This window comes from Salvia splendens, chromosome 20 (genome assembly GCF_004379255.2).
Source record: "Salvia splendens isolate huo1 chromosome 20, SspV2, whole genome shotgun sequence".
NCBI classification, from domain to species: Eukaryota; Viridiplantae; Streptophyta; class Magnoliopsida; order Lamiales; family Lamiaceae; genus Salvia; species Salvia splendens.
The window spans coordinates 25,883,364-25,904,975 of record NC_056051.1 but is presented as its reverse complement, the minus strand read 5'-3'; the positions used below and the strand labels follow the sequence as shown (position 1 = coordinate 25,904,975).

The 21,612-nt window shown below is 44.3% G+C and overlaps 2 protein-coding genes across 2 annotated transcripts; one reads left to right on the top strand and one right to left on the bottom strand.

The window, feature by feature from the left end:
* Positions 1-686: 686 nt before the first annotated feature.
* LOC121781201 lies at positions 687-2,915 on the bottom strand. The gene is made up of 3 exons (XM_042178914.1): positions 2,859-2,915; positions 2,072-2,758; positions 687-1,986 (listed from the first exon to the last, which is right to left on the bottom strand). The coding sequence occupies exons 2-3, from the start codon at positions 2,751-2,753 to the stop codon at positions 836-838; spliced, it is 1,833 nt and encodes a 610-aa protein (XP_042034848.1). The 5' UTR covers positions 2,754-2,758; positions 2,859-2,915; the 3' UTR covers positions 687-835.
* A 15,023-nt stretch (positions 2,916-17,938) lies between these two features.
* On the top strand, positions 17,939-21,089 carry LOC121781200 (MDIS1-interacting receptor like kinase 2-like). Its single transcript, XM_042178913.1, has 2 exons — positions 17,939-20,430; positions 20,503-21,089. Exons 1-2 carry the CDS (start codon positions 18,000-18,002, stop codon positions 20,874-20,876), a joined length of 2,805 nt encoding a protein of 934 aa, XP_042034847.1. The 5' UTR covers positions 17,939-17,999; the 3' UTR covers positions 20,877-21,089.
* The last annotated feature ends 523 nt before the right edge of the window (positions 21,090-21,612 follow it).

Here is a 21,612-nt window from a genome sequence, read left to right as displayed (position 1 = left end):
TTCTTGTGTGTAATATCTTAGATCCTGTAGGATCTTGCTTGTTATTACTGACTAGTGTACTTAGTGTCCAGGCTGCGGTGAATCAAGGAGCTAGCTAGGGTTTCAACCAAGAGTTGTAATAGCTAGATTATATTACTTGTAAACAAGCTTGTAATCTTGATTAAATCAACCACGTGGCTGAGAGTTTGGCTGAGCTCTCTTGTAAGAAGACAAAGAGGTCTCGGTAATTAGTGAATCCGGACTGGTCTGATCCCTACATGATGGATGTTGTCTTTGCTGCTAATGCTATTATTATTATTATGAGCATCGGCATATAATTCTTCACTATTTAAATATATTATACAACGGTTGTAAATTAATTTCACTGAAAACCTCGGATATGGTATACAAATGAAAGTGAAAATGTATATTCAATTAAAAATATCGGATCCATGTTTTGTGAGTATTTGCAATTAAACTACTCATAACGGTAAAATGATTCAGAAATTGCATTCAAGATCAATTTTTCATATATTTTGGATAACGAGAAGAATGACTTATTAGATAGTCCAAGACTTGTCTCGTATGTCCAATCAACAATCCATAAAAAAGGAGTATAATTAATCTAAATCAAAGAAAACTAGATCAAAGAGAATAGATAGACTGAAAGAAAACTGAGGAAGTGCATTAAAAAGGATACAGTCATTAAAAATACATAAAAACAAAATAGGCAATTCAAATATTGTAAATAATTAAGTAAGTCATTAAATATTACACACATGACACACCTCACCAGCAGCAATTACAGTTTCTTAAACAGAGTAAATTCATCTCTTCAGTAGTATACTACTATCAATTAATCTTCGTCTTCATCAAACATATCATACCACTTCTGTGCATCGATTTCCTCGAAAACCAAGGATGTAGAATTGTGAGAGGATGTGAATGAATCCCTCGCACAAGAAAAATGAATCCAATAGTCGCATTGTGAACATGAGAAAGCCGGTTGATCTACCAATCCCGGGATGATTTGGTGACAATACCCACACCTCTCATTTCTTCCATAAGTAAGCATCCGTGTAAGTGTGAGAGGATGAGAGTGACAAGTCAAGCTACTTTTGCCTCCGAACTTGACTTTGGACAAATGGCCAAGCGAGGGAATGCAGTTTACGTGGAAAGAGTAGTCACATATAGCACAGTGGTAGAACCAATACTTGCACTCTATACCTTCCTCACACACCTCGCATATGTCATGATCACTACCAGTATTAATAGTAGCGGTAGTGATCAAATGCAGAGGATGTTGATCAAATTTACGAAAATGAACCCTTTTTGGTAGTAAGGCACACCTTATATGAATGTAGAAATGGCACGTAGTGCACTTATAGACATCATGAAGGGTGGAGCGGCGGGAACAACAAGTCATGGGGGAGGCCTGAGGCGATAGGCGGGTGGTGCGAAAGAGAATGTGTTGGCTGTGTGAGCTGTGCTTTATAATCATTGGGGTAGCCATGCACGACAGATCAACCACCAAGAGACCTAAATCATCTTCACGAATGTAGTAGCAAGGTGCATTGGTAGGAAGACAGCAGAAAACGCAGAGAAATATTGAACTGAAGTACCATTTTTCCGGGTCCAGAAAAGGTTGTGTCTTTAGTGAATTGTAACCAGTTGGAATCTCAAACTTGATAATGGGGAGAAGCTCTGAACACACTTTATGAGCAAGGAAAGAGCAGCCGCCAGTTTGTTGAGAGCATCTGTAAAATGGAGATGGAATAGTAATGGTTTGTGTGCATATATCACACACTAGTCTTTTATAATTATAATTACGATCCTCTGTCTCATCACCAACTAGGACCAAAGGATGCTTGTGAAAATTCTCAATTACGAGCTTCCTATCTTCATCACTAGGCTCCTCCCCATCTGCTTGACAATATGTACGGATCTCCAAATTTGGAAATGTGTCCAACTCGTCGTCTGGTAGTTGGATCAACTTTAGGCTTGTTTCTGCAATGAATATATACATACATAGTTAATAGATGCTATTAGTAAATGAAGTGGAGTGAATGAGTTATATACAATCCTTACGTACTTGATTGAATTTTGTCAAGTCCACATCTGACATGAGAAAAGTCCAAGGTTTGGGGACATAAATAGATGGCGTTATGGGTATGAAGCAAGGAGTCGTCACAGCCAACGCACTCACTGTCCCGGGAACTGGCAGGAATAGAATATACGAGAAGGAAAGGCCAAGGATTAGAGAGGAGCTTGAGAGCAGTAGGCAGTATGGTGCAGTCTTGATGAATCCAAAAATTACATTGTTGGCAGGAGAAGAAGAAACCATCATGTCTCTCCCCACACGCATCGCAACGAGACAAAATCTGTCTACAGTGAGCCACGAGAGGGTGAGGTGGATGGCTCTTGTGTTTGGTTTTGATCTCAACACCATCCACTGCTGCTGCTGCTGCTGCATCCAGAGGATGCATTTCGAGATAGCACTCATCACATTGGTAGAAGAAATTTGGACTTCCTACTTGGAGACAAAGGATGTGGTCTTTAAGATTGGGAAGGATGAATTCTTGTTGGATTTTGTGCGCACATGACTCGTGCAGAAAAAAATTACAAGCAGCAAAGGTGCAAGTGTAAGAGGGAGCGGATAGAATTGGCAATCCGCAAATTTTGCAAAAATGATAGTTATCAGTTTCATCCACTTCATTATCATCTAGAAAGGAAATCAATGGATGAGGATGACTGAAATGCCTATCACCCTCCATGCCAACTGTCATTCCAAAATACAGAGAGAGGTGGTGTTAAAATAGTGACAAGCTTATATTCAATTAGAAGAAAAAAAGAAAAAAGATTAACTCAAAAATACCAACCTAAGGTAAGAGAAGTCGACGAAATGCGGAAGTGCCTCTGATATTTTCTCTCGAGTGTTGAATGCAATTGAATGTGAGAGAGGAGAAGATGGCAACAACTTCAAATATATATATGAATGTTTTGGATGGAATAATGATGCGTGCCACTTTAACAATTCATGTATTTATATACTTGACTTGGTTAGTCGGCCAAGTATATCAATCAAATATCACTACATCCACTTTCTTCGAATGTCATGTGAACATTACTTATAAGTGTAAGAGAATAATGTACTTTATGAGCATCCACAACGGGCCGCCCTATAGTCCGCCCTAGAGGGTGCCCTATGCTCCGCCGCATCATCATTCTATCCTCTTACCCTTCCACCTGCAGTGGGATGCCTTAAAGTCCGCCCTATAGTTTTAACTACTGTTTTGTTAATTAATTTTATGTTTTCAAATATGTCATGCAAAATAATAAAAAAACATCACGATTTAAAGACAAATCCTACATTACTTAATTAAAAAAAGTTACAAGATTTAGAAATAAAAAATAAGTTCACTACAGATAAAAACCTAGTCTAAAGCAATCCCAATTTGCACTGGAGATCATCGATCATCCTCATGAGTTATTCGGCTTCTCCCGGGTCCTCGCACTGCCTGAGGGCGTTGTGCGTGTCCAACAACGTCCTCCGGTTGGCAGCCGCCACCAACTCCGCGTAGGCATGTCCCGCAACCGAAGTCGGGTTCGGGGCCGTGGCCAGGTTCTGTGAGGATGTCTCCTTCGCCTTGTCCTTGTTCTTGGCAGCCTTGTTGCCAATGGGACGCCGGAAGGACATCGGTGTGCCCGAACTCTCATCCTCGTACATCGAATGGTTGAGGTCCATCGGAGGTGCGCCGCTGTCGCTGCTCGTGAATCCCTCATTGGAACTTCTGCTTCTCCTTCAAGATGAGCCAGGAGTTGTAATGCTTGAAATATCCGTACAAAGAAATGTACGACGCAATCGCTTTATCGCGCACATCAGTCAAACTCTCGCCGCTGCCCTTCTCCCTCAAGCACTTCTCGTACTCCGACGAGAACAAATTGACATGCTTCTTCACCTGATCCCGGTGCTTGCAGAGCTGCTCCCTATAGTGCTTGTAGGCGGCGGCCGGCTTGGCCTTGTTGTAGCGATCAGCGATGCGCTCCCAGTACGCGATTTGCTTTTGGTTGTTGGCAAACACCGGGTCCTCTGAAATATCAACCCAACACTTCGTCAAGACAATAGTTTCTTCCGGGTTGTAGTTCGTCCTCCCTGGGGCAAATTCTTCATTCTTCTCCGGAGGCGGCAACTTCTGGCTCTTTGCCTGTTCCTCTTCTTCTTGGGGCGGAGCCTGAGGCGGCGGCGGCGGCGGCGGAGGCAGAGGCGCGGCCGCGGGGTGGGCGGGGGGCGCGGGTAGGAGACGGCTCCATTTCTGACAGCCTGTACGAATCTATGCTGAAATCCGAATTGTACTGGGTGTTGGAGTTGAAGGGTCAGTATTCATCAGGGTCTGTACCCGGCCATGAAAAATGAATCCAGTAATCTCATTGTGAATATGACAAAGCCACGCTTGATCTACCAATCCCGGAATGATTTGGTTGCAACACCCACACTACTCGAGCCTCGCATCCTTCCCTTGCTTTGGATGACGGTGGCCAATGCGTCTTGCATCCGGTGCATTCATAAACACAATAATGAATGTAGAGAAGAGACATTTCTATTCAGCACAAGGATTACGGTCTACAGAAGAGATGCTTTTGTGTGTTAAGTGCAAAGCTAATAAAGAATGAATGTTTTCCCTCTTCAGTGATGCAATTGAATGTGTATGTATGTATATATGTAATTGAATGTGAGTGAGGAGAAGATGTGTTTAAGACATGCCAACAACTTCCAATATATATATATATGTGTGTGTTTAAGACATGCCAACAACTTCCAATATATATATGTGTGTGTTAAACATGGCAAGAACTTAAGCAGATCCCAAGCTATATGGATTGTATTATTTTCATAATGTATTAAATATGTTATACAATTTCTAAAATAATACTACTCCACAAAATATTGTAGTAGATGCCAAGAGTAAGGAACTAAAACTTGTTGCCATATTAAAAGTATGTTACATGAGTAATTAATTTCAAGCAACAAAGTCAGCACTGCACCTTTATTCTAGAGTGAAAGACAAGGATTCAATAATATAATTCTATGAGATGACTTATTGAAAGTTGAACGAAAAGAAGGGGCTGTGATGGGGTACGTACTAAACAAGCCCAATAGCAGTGACAGCTCGGCCAGCCCAAAGCCCAAGAGTTCAGTTCGGCATTACCAAAGAGTTCGGCCTCAGCCTACAGCTCGGTAAAAGCCAACCAATCAAGCTCTGCTCTCAGGTCGGCATCAAGCTCTACTCTCAGATCGGCAACCAAAGCAGTTCGGTCTCGGTATTCGACCGAACAAGGAGTTAGTGGACCCATACCGGATGTCCAACACACCCACTACCACGTGATGTCAGTTCAGGCCACGATCGTAGGCCATGACCTACGCTTCACCCACGATCTTAGGCCATAACCTACACGACATCCACGACTTAGGGTGGTGACGCAAGCCATGATCTGAGTTCATTATATAAATAGAACTTAGATCTGATAGAAGAGGTGAGAATCTCTCTAGAGAAACAATCATATAGCAAGTCTGTGTTGTAAGCTGTATTTGGCAGATCAAGCAATACAAACCTGCCCCCATTTCTCCCCGTGGACGTAGATTTACCTCAGTAAATCGAACCACGTTAAATTCTCTGTGTCGTGATTTATTTTTACGAGCATTTATCATCATCAATAATTCGCGGAATCATCACTGGCGCCGTCTGTGGGAAACGAAGAACAAAATTTGTGATAAAGCGAATTTTTGATCCATTTTTTCCACCCAAAAAATGCATACCAGATCGCAGAATACCCGCATTCCTGCCCGTGAGAACCCGGAGGAAGCCAATCCATCCCATAGGTCTGGAAAACAGCCTAGGGATAAATCCACCACCAGTTCTCATGGCGAAGGAACAGGCCGCTCCAAAAATCGTCCCACTGAGTCTTCCCAGCAGCCTGATCTGAATGAGGCTGTCAAGCTGTTCTTGGCTGAGAAGCAGGATGAGTTCTTAGCCTTCCTGCAAAAGAGCCAAGAGCCGAAGACGAAAACGGAGGATTCTCCTTCCTCATCCAGACATGAAAGTCACTACCGCAGTAGTGCCGTGTCTTCCAGGAAGAAGAATCCTCAACCCCGACATATTCCTGATCTTCCTCGGTACCGGAATCACAGGAGAACTCAATCTCCTCCATACCGACGAGATATCGGATTCGCCGTGTACGGAGCACTGAAGACTCCGTTCTCGGACGACATCACCCGAACTCCCCTACCACAGAACTACCGAACTCCGTCGATGACTTACGACGGGCTCGTGGACCCTCACGATTTCCTGGGGCGCTATCAATATAACATGGCGAACCAGGGTCTCAACGAGGTCCACATGTGCAAGCTATTTCCCGAGCTGCTCATCGGGAACGCGAGAAGGTGGTTCGATAGCCTCCCCCAGGGCAGCATCAGATCTTACCGAGATCTAATGGATGCCTTCCACAGGAGGTTCTTTCAGAAAGCGGAAGCCCGAATCACTTCGGCTCAGCTGCTTTCCATTCGTCAAGGTCGCGACGAAAAAATCAGCGACTTTATGACAAGATTCCACAAGGAATGCCTGCAAGTGGACGATCTCAACGATCTGCTTGTCATCTCGGCATTCCAAAATGGAATCCTGCCCGGAGCTCTCTACAGGAAGCTCGTTGAGTGCGGTCCGCAGACAGCTCAGGAAATGTGGGACATTGCGGACCAGTACTCCCGAGCCGATGAGGCAGACCGTCGCAAACGGTCGTTAGACAGCTCATCGTCCCGAGGAGACAGGAGGAAGCCCGATCATAGCGATCAGGGACATCCTCGCCGAACTCCTTTTGGCGATCAGGGACATCCTCGCCGAACTCCTTTTGAAAGGATTCAAAGGACTCCGGTGCAAGACAGATTGGGACCCCGTCTCAATCCCGAGAAGCCGCCCGCTCAGTTCGTACCGCTGAACAAGCCGAGAGCGGAAATTTTCGAACTACACTCCGACCTGTTCGAAAAGCCAAAGCGGATGACGAAATCTGCCGCGCGCCGACCCCAGGATAACTACTGCTCCTACCATCAAGACCACGGTCACGATACCGAGGAGTGCAGAAACTTGGCTGCAGGTATCGATGTTCTTGTGAGGGCAGGGACATTGAAAAAATACCAAAGCAAGCAGTCAAAGAAGAATAAGAAGCAGAGAGGTGCGAACTGCGCTCCTCAGGATCCGAAAAGGCAGCCGGATCCCGAAGACGATGACGAGCCGCAATATGATGGAGTAATCCTGACTATTGACGCTCTCCCTGCCGGGAAGACCAAGTCGTCCCTGAAGTCAGAGCGCAGGGGCTCCAATCGAGAGGAGCCAACGCATAAAAGGCTGAAGCAGGACGAAGTGATTACGTTCTCGGATGCTGATCCCGTCCCGGCCATCTCTCCTCACCAAGACGCCATTGTCATCCAAGCCGGAGTGGCAAACAAACTGATCCACAGGGTGTTTGTGGATACAGGAGCGTCAGTCAGCATTCTTTTTAAAGAGTGCTTCGACAAACTAGAAGTGGACCCAGCTCGGCTCAGCCCGGCTCCGCTTCCCCTGAAGAGCTTCGCCCAGGAGGACACCCGCCCTGAAGGTATTATCAGCCTTCCGATCACGGTGGGGAAAGCGCCTACTAGCTCCAGTACGATGATTGAGTTTTTCGTGGTAAAAGCTCGGTCCCCGTACAACGTCATCCTGGGAAGAGACTGGCTCAACACAGTTCGGGCCGTTTGCTCCACCTATCACCTCACCATCAAGATCCCTACTAAAGGAGGGATAGCGGTCATCCGAGGTGACCAAAAAAGAGCAAAGGAATGCCTGCAAATTGCGCTTAGAAGTGCCGAGCAGTCAGATCGGCACCACCAAGCATAGCAATCACAGCAGCCGGAGTCAGAGGCGATGACCGAAGTCATACCGGAGCCGAACTCGATGACAGTTCAGCTGTACGAAGACGATCCATCCAGAACGGTTAAGATCGGCTTCGCGGGAACGCCTCTACTTCGGGAAAAAACCATCCAGCTCCTCAAGGAGTACAAAGACGTCTTTGCATGGTCTCCGTTGGACATGACCGGAGTGCCCCCCGAGGTAATCACTCATCGTTTAAATATTGATCCTTCGGTCCGGCCGATAAAACAGAAGCAAAGACTCTTTGCGGCAGAACGAAGTCAAGTCATCCATGACGAAGTCCGTCAATTATTGAAGGCGGATGTGTTATTCGAAGTGAAGTATCCTTCGTGGGTGGCCAATCCTGTCATGATCAAGAAAAAGGAAGGAGGATGGCGGATGTGCATAGATTTCACCGATCTAAATAAGCACTGTCCCAAAGATTGCTATCCCCTTCCGAACATAGATAAAAAAGTAGAAGCTCTGATAGGCTTTGAAATTTTTTGTTTTCTTGATCTATACAAAGGATACCATCAGGTTTTAATGGATGAGATTGACGCTTCAAAAACGGCCTTCATTACTGATTTCGGCATTTTCGCTTATAAAAAGATGCCATTCGGTTTAAAGAATGCCGGAGCCACTTATCAAAGGATGGTAGACAAGCTTTTTCGGCACCTGATTGGAAAGGAAGTCGAAGTATATGTTGACGATATAGTCGTCAAGAGCAAAAGCACCTCGGAGTACGAGCACAACCTCAAGTCCACTCTCAACGTGCTCAAGAAAGCCAACCTCAAACTTAATCCCCAAAAGTGTACCTTTTTGGTAGATTCGGGAAAGTTTCTGGGTTGTTGGGTTTCAAAAGACGGACTCAAGGCAAACCCCTCAAAAGTTCAAGTCGTTCAGAACATGGCAATGCCGAAGTCCATACATGACGTGCAAAGGCTAACCGGATGTCTAGCCGCACTGAGTCGATTCCTTTCCCAAGCAGCCGAAAAGCAACTGCCGTTCTTCAAGGTGTTGAAAAAGGCACCAAAGTTCGAGTGGGGAGCCGAGCAGAAAAATGCCTTTGACGAGCTCAAAAGTTATCTAGCCGAGCTTCCTATTCTCTCTGCTCCAGCCGAAGCCGAAGTACTATTCTTATACTTAGCGGCATCGGATCAAACCATCAGCGCGGTGCTTGTACGAGAAGAAGGCCTAAAGCAGTTTCCCATCTACTTTACAAGCCGAGCATTAAGAGGTCCAGAAACAAGGTATCAACCTCTGGAAAAAATTGCTCTGGCGTTAGTAAATGCAGCAAGGAGACTGCGGCCATACTTCTATGCTCACAAGGTATGCGTCTTAACCGATCTACCTCTTCGGCAAGTTTTGACCAAGCCAGAAGCATCGGGCAGAATCGCCAAGTGGGCTATAGAGTTGGGAGAGCACACAATTGAATATCTACCTCGGAAAGCCATCAAGGGACAAGCCTTGGCAGATTTTCTTGCAGAAGCGAAGTTCGATCAAGCAATTCCTATTATTGCCGAACAGAAGAATTCTGCCAATGCCGAACTAGCACAACCCTTGGAATCCGAAGTAGAGCCGCCGGACTGCTGGAGCGGATTCGTAGATGGAGCTTCAAACAAGATGGGAAGTGGAGCTGGTATTTTACTTGTCGCTCCCGACGGACACGAGGTAACCTACTCACTTCGTTTCCTATTCCCCACTACTAATAATGAAGCCGAGTACGAAGCCCTCCTGGCCGGACTCCAGTTAGCGCAAAGTCTACTCGTCAAATCTCTCAAAGTCCATTGTGATTCACAAGTCATAGTAAATCACATGTTGGGTACAAGTGAAGCCCGTGACGAGAGAATGAAGAAGTATTTGGACAAAGCGCAAAGCATCAGCCGAAGTTTCTCCTATTTTCGGATAATCCGCATTCCCAGAGCGGAAAATAGCCGAGCAGATACCTTAAGTAAGTTGGCCTCAGATCCGAGCTCAAAGGCGGAAGAATTAATGCATCGAAGCATTGATGAAGCCGAGGTACATTCTGTATCCAGCTCGCCGAACTGGATGACGCCGATCTTGCAGTATCTGGATCAAGGACAATTGCCCGAGGATAAGAGAGAAGCTCGGAAGATCACGTGCCGAGCTCTTCGGTACGAACTTCATGAAGGAGTCCTCTTTAGAAAGTCTTACCTCCAGCCGTTATTGCGGTGCGTAGGACCAGAAGAGACGGACTACATCCTCAGAGAAGTTCATGAAGGATCGTGCGGTAGCCACATCGGAGCCAGAGCTTTAGCTAAAAAAGTTCTGAGATGGGGATATTATTGGCCAACCATGGTACAAGAGGCAGTGCAGCTCGTCAAGAAGTGTACGAAGTGCCAAATTCATGCAAATGTCCCAAGGATGCCGCAGACCGATCTATACACTATGCAAAGCCCTTGGCCTTTCATGCAATGGGGCATAGACATAGTGGGACCACTTCCTCAAGCTCCTCGGCAAATGAAATTCCTTATCGTTGCCGTGGACTACTTCACGAAGTGGGTGGAGGCTGAACCATTAGCTACGATAACGAGCTCAAAGGCATTGGACTTCGTCTGGAAGAACATAGTGTGCCGATTTGGCATACCCCACATCCTCATCTCGGATAATGGGACTCAGTTCACCGACAAGACGTTCAAGAATTGGTGCCAAGAGCTGAACATACAACAGCGGTTCACTTCGGTCTCCCATCCCCAAGCAAACGGACAAACGGAAGTAACGAACCGGATTCTGGTGAAAGGGTTGAAAGCTCGGTTAGAACAAGCCAAAGGACAATGGGTAGAAAATCTCCCTCAAGTCCTATGGTCCTACCGAACTACACCCAAAACCTCCAACGGTGAAACTCCGTATAGTCTGGTGTACGGCACTGAAGCCGTAATTCCGGTGGAGATCGGCGTACCCAGTCCCCGAACTCTAAATTTCTCCTCAGAAATGAATGACGACGGACTGAGAGCAGAACTAGATCTCGCCGAAGAAAGAAGAGAATTGGCGTGCATAAAAGCAGCCAAGTATAAGGAGCAAGTAGCCCGGTATTATAACCAAAGGGTGAAAAAGCTTCAATTTCAAGTGGGAGATCTCGTCTTGAGAAACAACGAAGTAAGCCGAGCAGAAAAGCTGGGCAAACTCGAACCCACATGGGAGGGTCCATATCGGGTGTCAGAAGTCCTCGGCAAAGGGTCTTATAAATTGACTCACATGTCAGGAGAACAAGTACCCCGAACATGGCACGTCTCCAACCTCAAGAAGTTCCACTTGTAAGAGACAAGTCCGGTCAGTCCGTCTCGTGTCTAGTTCGGTCATAGGGGTATGTGTTTTTATTTGTTTGTTTTTTACTTGCACCTTTTACTTGTCGTTTTATAAAAAGTTTAAAGTTTTTTCTTTCGTCTTTTTCATTTTTTCTCTATGTGTTTTGTCCCTATGTGCTTGTCGTCTCTTACAAATGGTACCAAGGTATATCGTTCTTTAAAGACTGATCCCCTTTTTAGATCGATTATTAAAGACTATTGTGAGTCCAAGCTTCTAAGGAGGATATAAGACCACAATTCAGCTTAACAAGCAGTCCGTCTGAAACGAACTGCAATAAGCCAACGATTGTGAGTCCAAGCTTCCAAGGAGGATACAAGACCGCAATTCAGCTTAACAAGCACTTCGTCTGATACGAACTGCAATAAGGGAAAGTCCGATCCACGCGATAAACCTCGCCGAATTAGGACGACCAAGTTCGGTCAAAGAAGTTTACCTCATAAGACCGGGGATGACCATGTCTAGTCAAAGAGGTTTACTGCATAAGACCACTTCGGTTAACTGGGAAAGTCCGATCCACGCGATAAAACTCGCCGAATTAGGACAAGGGAAAGTTCGATCCCGGCGACAAAAATCGCAAAATTAGAACACAAACCAAGTCCGGTCAAAGATGTTTATTTCATCAGACCAAAGACGAGTCCGGTCGAAGATGTTTATTTCATCAGACCAAAGACGAGTTCGGTCAAAGGTGTTTATTTCATCAGACCAAAGACGAGTCCGGTCAAAGATGTTTATTTCATCAGACCAAGGACCAAGTCCGGTCAAAGAAGTTTACTTCATAAGACCGAGGACAAGTACGATGAAATTTTTTCGCTAAGCTGTAAATACAGTGTTAGAAGCGAAAACAAAATTTCATTTATCAAATCTTGTTCGGCATACAACTCCGCTACCCTACAAAATGGCGTTACGCTATTACAAAGGACTATTCTACCGTCCAGGGTTGCTGAAGTTAAGCCACCTATCTGCAAAATCCTCTGGAAGCCGAGTTCGGTTGTTCCGAGCAGATGAAGAATAAGCAGGTCGACGAGATGCTATCCTCGACCCAACGCCTCTTCCCCGAGCCCGAGAAGTCCTAACACCTCGGCGATGAAGAGTCTCTGCAATGAGCATCTGCTGATCTTGCTCGCTCATAGTCACAACTCCTCGGCGAATTTCAGTCCGTCCCCGTCTTGACGATTCCGGTTGCTCCTGAGCCCGTTCTCGTCTTGACGTTTCCGGCTGTTCCGGAGTTCGTTGTTGGCTGGGAGTAGGATTTTGAACAAGGGAACCAGAGGTTTGATCTGGAGTGCGAGCATCTGTTGGCACGATATGCCGAAGGAATCTTTCTATGGAGGGGCGCCGAGAAAGAACAATGTCGTACCGAGAAGCCCAGCGCCGTAATGATTTCACAACTTGTTGGCAAGCCGAGCTCTCCAGCGCATTGTTCCTCCGGAGTACAAGATATTCCTCCCACAGTTCGTCAACTCGACTCTGAACATCTGAGATGGTCAATCCCCCGCGCACACGGATGTAATCCTCGTACGCAGTCCTCTCAGCAATGGTCGTATTCAGCTCGGCCTCCAGATCCTTCTTATCGGACTCTAAGTCCTTATTATCGGCCTCCAGCTTCACTAAACGAGCCAGAAGCTCGTCATTCTTCGTCTGATCGGCTATAGCTCTTCTCTCAGCTTCGTCTAAAGCCGAAGAGTACAGCCGTTTCCAGTGAAGTATCTCCATCTCCTTGAGTACAAAGCAGCTATATTAGTTCGGCAGCTGTACCGAGCAGATAGTAAAATACAACAGGAGTAAAGGCGAGTACGCAAAGCTATACGAAGACAAGTGTAGAGAATTTTTCATTCACAAGGAAAATTTTTTACACTAGGGCTTCAAGGCCATTTTACAAGGAAGAAACTAGACTAAGAGAAGGGAGACGAAATCATACTCCGCCAGCTTCGTCTCCGGCTCCTCGGTCTGGTACAGCTTCTTTCTCTTGGGCTACCTCAGCCTCGGCCTCGCTTCCTGCCGGCCTCGCCTCCGCCTCCTGATCGGCTTCCTCCTCCGGATGCCCGGCCCGCTCGACTTCGGCCTCCGGCTCCAGCGGCTCGGCCTCACCCTCTCCGTTGTAAGTCGAAGCGGGTGAAACGGGTCCCACGGAGGCAAAGATAGCCTCCAGGTTCTCGTCCCGATCAGCTCGACAACTCCGGACTCGGTCTGCAGAAAGCAGGACCGAGGATGAAGCGAGCTCCTCAAGGAGCGGCAGATTCTGAAGCCGAGCAGCTATCTCTCGGCTGTACAGAGGCAGCACGACGTCGGGCCCCTGCTCGCCCTTATCGGCAATTAGTCTTACCAGACTACCGACAAAGGCCGAGAACTGGCTGCTCAAAAAGAGTCTCTCCGTGTAGGCACGGAGACCCTCTCCTTGGGCAACCACGGCGGCAGCATCCCTCCGTTTCGTCTGCTCTCGCTGGATGACGAGCTGGTTTTTGGCAAACTGAGCTTCATCCTGGGCCGAAATCCTAGCAGCCCTGGCTTTCTCAAAGTTTGCCTCAGCCTGCTCGGCCCGGTGACAAGCAGCCGCCAATTTCCTCTGCATCTCGGCATAGTCGTTGGACGCTTTGGAGAGTTCGACGGCGACGAGCTTGGAGAGCATATCATTCCTCTGAAAATGGATAAGGAAAAAAGTTAACAGAGGGCACCAAAAATACAAGACAAGCCAAGCCAAGGAATCAAGAAGACAATTCACCTCGGCGAAGTCCGTGGGCCATAAAAATGGCTCACAGATATGCTCCGAAGGAGGCGCCAAGACCACGTCTTTCTCTGGCGCCCTTGGGGGCTTCTGGGTCTTCCCCTTCTTGCTTGCCGAAGTCGACTCCGGCTTCTTTGGACCCGAAGAGGTCTTTTGCCTCTTCGGATTCTTCTCGGCATCAGGCGCCGAGCTGGTAGCCTTCTCTCTCTCCGGCTCCACAAGCTCGGAGGACTTTCTGATAGCCTTATTCAACATGAACACTGCCAAAAAGCAAGAAAGCAAAGTCAGATTTTCTTCGTTAAAGCAGTAGAGCATAAAGATAAAGAGAAATCCTCACCCTCGGCCTCTTCGTCCGAAGACGAGATGTCGAACACGACGTCGCCCTTGACGAGCTCAGACTCCGTGTATTGTTTCCTAACTATGGGAATCTTGTTGAGCTCGCCATCGAGCTCGTCCAACGGTTCAGGCCGAGGGTGACGGATAACGGACTCCGGCCCTCTCCAGGGAAAACTAGGAGCCGCGGTCCTATCATAGTAGAAGAAGCGATTTTGCCACTTCGGCCACTTCGTTTTACAAAAGGCCCTAAAGGGCTGTAAAGGGATCAAGTAAAACCAAGACCCCTTCCTCTTAAATTGAAAGAATTTAAGGATCGCCTTCAAAGACAAATCCCTTCCTAACCTACGGAGTTCGGCAGCGAAGGCCGACAAGTGCCTCCAAGAGTTCGGAGTCACCTGGCCTAAAGGAAGCTGAAAAAAATCTAGTAAATCTATAAAGGCAGAAGGGAGGGGGAAACGAAGCCCGCATTCTAAGCAGGCCTCGTACACGGTGACGTAACCCTCCGGCGGGGAGTCAGCCCTGTGATCACCGTCAGGTACCACCGCCTTCCCCCCAGGAAAAGAGTATTTTTCGTAAAGGGATATCACAGTATCCTTACTCAAGATACTGTGAAAATACTCTACGGTCTTCTCCCCGGATTCTTTCCGGCTAGAAGACCCCTTACCCCCTTTCCTAACGCTACCCGACTCCGAAGAAGAAGAAGAAGACATTTTTCTTACTTTTTGAAGGTGAAGGTAGTCTGAAGAAATTTTTGAAAGCGGAAGGAAATTTTTCACGCAGAAGATAGAGAGTGCAGAAGAAGCCAATAGCAAAGGTGTTCAAATGATGAAGAAAGACGGTATTTATCAGATTTGGAAAAGATTTCAAATCATCGCACCGTTTCATATCCCACCTTTTCAGGATTCAACGGCCGGATTTTACTGTCGCATTTAATGCCGCATTTAATGCAGTCACGCGCAGGGCACGTCCCCTGACTTCAGCCTCCCCCGTACCCTTTTCCAGAATGCCGAAGTGACTCGCTTCGCCGAAATGAATCACTTCGCTTTTCGGGGGGGGTAGTGATGGGGTACGTACTAAACAAGCCCAATAGCAGTGACAGCTCGGCCAGCCCAAAGCCCAAGAGTTCAGTTCGGCATTACCAAAGAGTTCGGCCTCAGCCTACAGCTCGGTAAAAGCCAACCAATCAAGCTCTGCTCTCAGGTCGGCATCAAGCTCTACTCTCAGATCGGCAACCAAAGCAGTTCGGTCTCGGTATTCGACCGAACAAGGAGTTAGTGGACCCATACCGGATGTCCAACACACCCACTACCACGTGATGTCAGTTCAGGCCACGATCGTAGGCCATGACCTACGCTTCACCCACGATCTTAGGCCATAACCTACACGACATCCACGACTTAGGGTGGTGACGCAAGCCATGATCTGAGTTCATTATATAAATAGAACTTAGATCTGATAGAAGAGGTGAGAATCTCTCTAGAGAAACAATCATATAGCAAGTCTGTGTTGTAAGCTGTATTTGGCAGATCAAGCAATACAAACCTGCCCCCATTTCTCCCCGTGGACGTAGATTTACCTCAGTAAATCGAACCACGTTAAATTCTCTGTGTCGTGATTTATTTTTACGAGCATTTATCATCATCAATAATTCGCGGAATCATCAGGCTGAATCTTAGAATTAGAATTGCACAGTAGAAAAATGGATTGATGACTGCTTGAAGAAAAAGAAGATGACTTGGGCATTAAAATACAATATAATACTCCTAAATGATTACTATTAGTGGATTTTTTAATAATTATTTTCAATTCAATTTTATCTTTCTAATAGACTGTATTTTGTACTCCTAGTTTCCTCTTAAATTTTCTCTTCTAATGCACTGTTTAAATCATTCTCTTTTATCAACCATTTTATTTCATAGCTTTTGTGTTTTAAAATCTTCTGATAAATAAATATTTTATCTTTCTATTTTGAAGTAATTAGACACTAATTATTTATCCCGTCTAAAAATTGAAAATCATGGTTACACCACTATGTGCGCACACATACACACATATCTTTAGTATATGGAGTACTATATACTCTCTTCATCTTCATCTGCTATTAACAGTCCCGATTTGCCATTTAGTCTACCCGCGGTTAAGAATTTCGATTTACTTTTACTATAGTAACCGCATTCCACTAACTCATTTCACTCGCATTTTATTATAAAACACGTTTATAAAAATGAGTCTACATTCTACTCTATTTTTCTCACCCATTTTCCTTTATATTTTTCAAAATTCATACCAAATTCAACCGAGACTCCTAATCTGCTGTTCAGAGAAAATAAAGTAGAGCCCCTACCAAATAAAATTTCTGCGTCCGCTCCTGCTTACCAACCAATTTTAAATTTTCAATGCACTTTAACTGTCCGCTCCTGCTTACCAACCAATTTTAAATTTTCAATGCACTTTAACTGTATATTCGTTTATTACTATCAATGATCATGTGTCGTGATTTCATAACTACTTTACTCTAATAAAATCAAGAATCCCAAATTGAAGCCTAAAATTGGGCTTTCAAACTAACTAAACCAAAATTTCACACAATTTAACTTGTTCGTAAGAAATAAGGTTGTGTGTAAAACTTCAAACTGTGCGGAAAGGGACATATTATAAAGTCGGTACAAATTAAAGTGTGATTTAACTTGTAGATCGGGCTGGAATTTGATTTATGTCCATCACTCCGATTTCAATTATTAAAGTTATATAAAGTTTGTAAAACATATCTCTCTAGCACTGTGGATTTATATTTCATCGCCAATCCCAATTTACTTCTTCCAAATGTATCCACCATTCCCAAAGAGGAATCAAAACTTGTACAAAAATACTTATTGGTGCGTTGATAGTATTTAATCATGAAATTTTATCAAATTCTTATTTGTATTATCATGATGCCTATCAAATTTTGAATGATAAATAAGGAAATTTCAAATTTTCAACGGTCTCATTTTGACCAAATTTGTTTTATTTTTGTTAGTTTTAGCTTACTAAGATTAAAATGAAGTCGTTTGGTCGTCCATGACATCCAAAAATCAATTGGTTGATTCTTCCTATAAATGAATTGTGAAAACTTGTATGTTGAGGGGTTGGGTTGGATTGGGTTTTGACATCCAAGTCAATGGAAATAGTTGCATTGATACACAAAACTCCTATTATGGTTATGAATAACCTAAAATTCGATCATATCTTAATAAAATATATACTCTTCTTCCGTCGTTTGAAGATAACCCATTTTTTTGGTCCCAACTAAGATAACCATTTACTAATAGTAAAAACCATTTATCTCTATTTTTATTCAATCTCTCTTACTTTAGTATAAATTCACGTGTCGTCCAAGAAAGGAGTCGTCTTCTTTGGAACGGAGGAAGTACATTATAACAACGAAGCACTTCATTGGGACAGAGAGAGTAATTTATAAAAAAAATGGTAAATTTGAAATGCTAGGTACCCCTATTCAAATTGAGTGAGAAGAAATGGTCATCCTAAAAAACGCGTGGGAAAAAAACACCTCCACATGCATTATGAGAGTTCAGTCATTGACTTGGAAGACTTATATTTATGATGTTAATTACACCAAAAGCAGACTGCTGAATCTGATCTGGTTAGAGGATTAAGAAAAGTAACCACACATATGCAAACTAGAAAAATAAATATAAGTGATGGATGTCGTTGCTGCTATGATCATTTTGAGCATCAGCATATTGTTGATGAGCAATGTAGTTGCAGCGAATGCTTCAAACTCGAGCAGAGAATTGGAGGCGTTGATGGATTTCAGGTGGCCTTATATCAACACCACTGCTCATCACTGTCGGTGGAAAGGCATCACCTGTGATGATGATGGCCGCGTTGCAGAGATAAGCCTGCAGTCTCATGTAGGATGCTATGGTGATGATGGGTGTCACGATCTTGGCTGTTTGGATCCGCTTGTTTTCACATCTCTCACTAGCATTCATCTGAGCTCGTGTGGTCTCTATGGAGTTATCCCACCACACATAGGTTACCTCTCCAACCTATCTTATCTCAATTTATCACATAATCTACTCCAAAGTGTTATTCCTCTTTCATTGGCAAATCTGAGTGAGTTACGCGTTCTAGACATTTCTGATAACTATGGTGTTTATGGTCGCATTCCACCTGACATAGGAAGCTTATCCAAGCTAACTTATCTCGATTTGTCCCGTAATCACCTCCAAGGTGAGCTGCCTGCAAATTTGACTGAGTTACATGTGCTCAGCATTTCTTGGAATTACTTTTCTGGTGGCATTCCACCTGAGATAGGAAGCTTTTCAGAACTAACTCATCTCGATTTGTCCTACAATCGACTCAAGGGTGAGTTGCCTCTTTCACTTTCAAATCTCACTAAATTGGAGATACTTGACATTTCTTCTAATAACTTTTCTAGTGGCATTCCACCTGAGATAGGAAGCTTATCAGAACTAACTAGTCTCTATTTAGCTAGCAATCGACTCGAGGGTGAGTTGCCTCTTTCACTGTCGAATCTAACTAAATTGAAAGGCATTGACATTTCTGGGAATAAATTTTCCGGTGGCATTATGCCTAAGATAGGAAGCTTATCAAGATTGACTCATCTCATTTTGTCTAAGAATCTATTCATGGCTGACCTACCTATTTCACTACCAAATCTAACTAAATTGGAGCTTCTTGACATTTCTTACAACATCTTTTCTGGGGCCATTCCACCTGAGATAGGAACCTTATCAGAAATAATTCGTCTCGATTTGTCTCACAATCGACTCAAGGGTGAGTTGCCTCTTTCACTTCCAAATCTCACTAAATTGACAGAACTCCACATTTCTTCTAATGACATTTCTGGTCCCATTCCACCTGAATTAGGAAACCTCCAATCCTTGGCTGTTCTTGACTTGGGAAGCAATAGCATCACTGGTGTCATTCCCTCTGAATTAGGAAACCTCCAATCCTTGTATTTTCTTGACTTGAGCAACAATGGCATCACTGGCTCTCTTCCTTCAACTTTCATTCAATTAACAAGATTACAATTCTTGGGATTGGATGTCAATAGGTTGGAAGGTGTTTTTCTAGGGGGGATAGAAAAACTATCTTCAATCAAAATGATCAATCTAAGTAGGAACTCAATCAAAGAACAGATACCTCTTGATCTAGGAGATGCTCCCGTTGCACGGTATCTGACTATCGACCTTTCTAGGAACAATCTTTCCGGAAGAGTCCCTCAATCTGTTTTTAAGTTGAGTAGCATCGATTTGTCGTACAATCATTTGGAGGGCCAGATTCCGCTCGCTGTCTGGCGTAAGTTTCCGATTGAATCATTCTTGGGCAATCCCATGTTACTTGTTCCAAATGAGTCCATGCCCGAAAGAGAAAAACATCGAAACAATTCAGTTACAATTTATGCTGTGGGGATAGTATTTGGCTGTGTGTTTCTGTTTTCAATTTTCTTTGGAGTCTTTTTCTTAAGAAAGAAAGCAGCAGCAGCAGCAGTCACACCTGATCCCAAACATGGAGACATATTCAAGATTTGGAATTTCGATGGCAACATGGCATATCAAGACATCATTGAAGCAACACAAGACTTTGACTTCAGATATTGCATCGGAACTGGAGCCTATGGGAGCGTCTACAGAACTCTACTGCCCACTGGAAGAGTTGTTGCTGTGAAAAAGCTTCACAAATTTGAAGGAGATAATCCTACTTTTCACTCCTCTTTTAGGAATGAAGCTAAGGTTCTCTCTCAGATTCGCCATCGACATATTGTCAAGCTTTTCGGCTTTTGTCTGCACCAGCGATGCATGTTTCTCATCTACGACTACATGGAAAGAGGAAGCCTCTTTAGCGTGTTGAAGGACAACGAAGAAGCCGTGGAGCTGAACTGGAAGAAGAGGGTAAATGTGGTGAAGGGCATTGCCAATGCCCTATCTTACATGCATCATGATTGCAGCCCTCCTATTCTACACAGAGACATATCAAGCAGCAACATACTCTTGGATTCAGAGTTTGAGGGTTGTTTATCTGATTTTGGTACTGCTAGATTGTTGGATCCAGATTCATCCAATCAGACTCTATTAGTCGGAACTCGGGGGTATATTGCACCAGGTACGCACATCTTAACATAGTTTAAAGTAGTAGTAATTGTTTTCATGACGATAGCATGTTTGTTGGGTGCAGAGTTGGCCTTCACAATGGTGGTTACAGAAAAATGTGATGTGTATAGCTTTGGAGTTTTGGCATTGGAGGTCATGTTTGGAGATCACCCGGGGGATTTCATTTCCTCGATGACGACGATGAAGAGATCCATGCAGTTTGCTCAAAACATGATGGTGCAACAACTCATGGACAAGAGGCTACCATCTCTAGACGAAGATGTAAGAATGTCGAGGGAAGTGGTTGGAGTGGTGAAAATAGCACTGAAATGCATTAGTTCTGATCCAAAGTCGCGGCCGTGTATGAAGGAGGTGTGTCAGGAACTCGCAAACCATCCACCACGATTGACAATGCCATTCCGCTCCATATCGGTGCTCCATCTCATGCACTCACTCTGAACTCACAACTTACAACTGCCTTCTTTTGGTAATAAATTTTCAGATGGTCAGTAGCCATATGGAAATGCCTCTATTTTCTATGTTTATGTATCAAGATTCAATATAAATGTTGGCATATGTAGCTTTGGATTTATACTATTGGGTATAGTTAACTATGTTTATGTGACTTGTAAATTACTATGTTTTTCTCCCCAAGGTATATTGCCACCTCTACTTCTTTTGCTCTGTTTATTTTACTTTGATTAGTCCTGTATAAATTGCGTTAGTAGTAGATAATTATACAAGTCCTGTATAAACTTGACTCTGGCATTGCACAGCCCCAGATGCAGCCAGGATATAGCACGATATCAACCGAGCATAGCTCTTCAGTCAACGAAAAGGGATACAAACTAGCGTTCACAGACACACAAGATGATAGAAATATATATCTATGCTCCGATTTACTTATTTCTACATGTACACATATACATCATCCAAATTAGTAGCTACTCTTCCTTTGGTTCTGTAAAATTTCAAGAATCCAGATATGTATACTATGCAGTTGAAGTTTATTTATTGATTTAGCGTGTAACATGATTCAACAGTGTCAATCCAGATAGAAGCCCTTGCGAAGGCAACAATTAAATGGTCTATATTTTAGATCACGACAAGACCAACTGCATAGAAAGTTAGCTTATTATATGAATTCACACAGCTAAATGTCTCTGAAAAGGGGACTTGATTAGTGTACGTTGAC

Excerpts from the sequence above, each read along its gene's own strand:
- LOC121781200 (XM_042178913.1), top strand. The coding sequence starts at position 18,000 with ATGGATGTCGTTGCTGCTATGATCATTTTGAGCATCAGCATATTGTTG. Across the intron at positions 20,431-20,502 it reads TCGGGGGTATATTGCACCAG|AGTTGGCCTTCACAATGGTG; the intron begins GTACGCACATCT and ends TGTTGGGTGCAG.
- LOC121781201 (XM_042178914.1), bottom strand. The coding sequence starts at position 2,753 with ATGGAGGGTGATAGGCATTTCAGTCATCCTCATCCATTGATTTCCTTT. Across the intron at positions 1,987-2,071 it reads ACTTGACAAAATTCAATCAA|AAACAAGCCTAAAGTTGATC; the intron begins GTACGTAAGGAT and ends TATTCATTGCAG.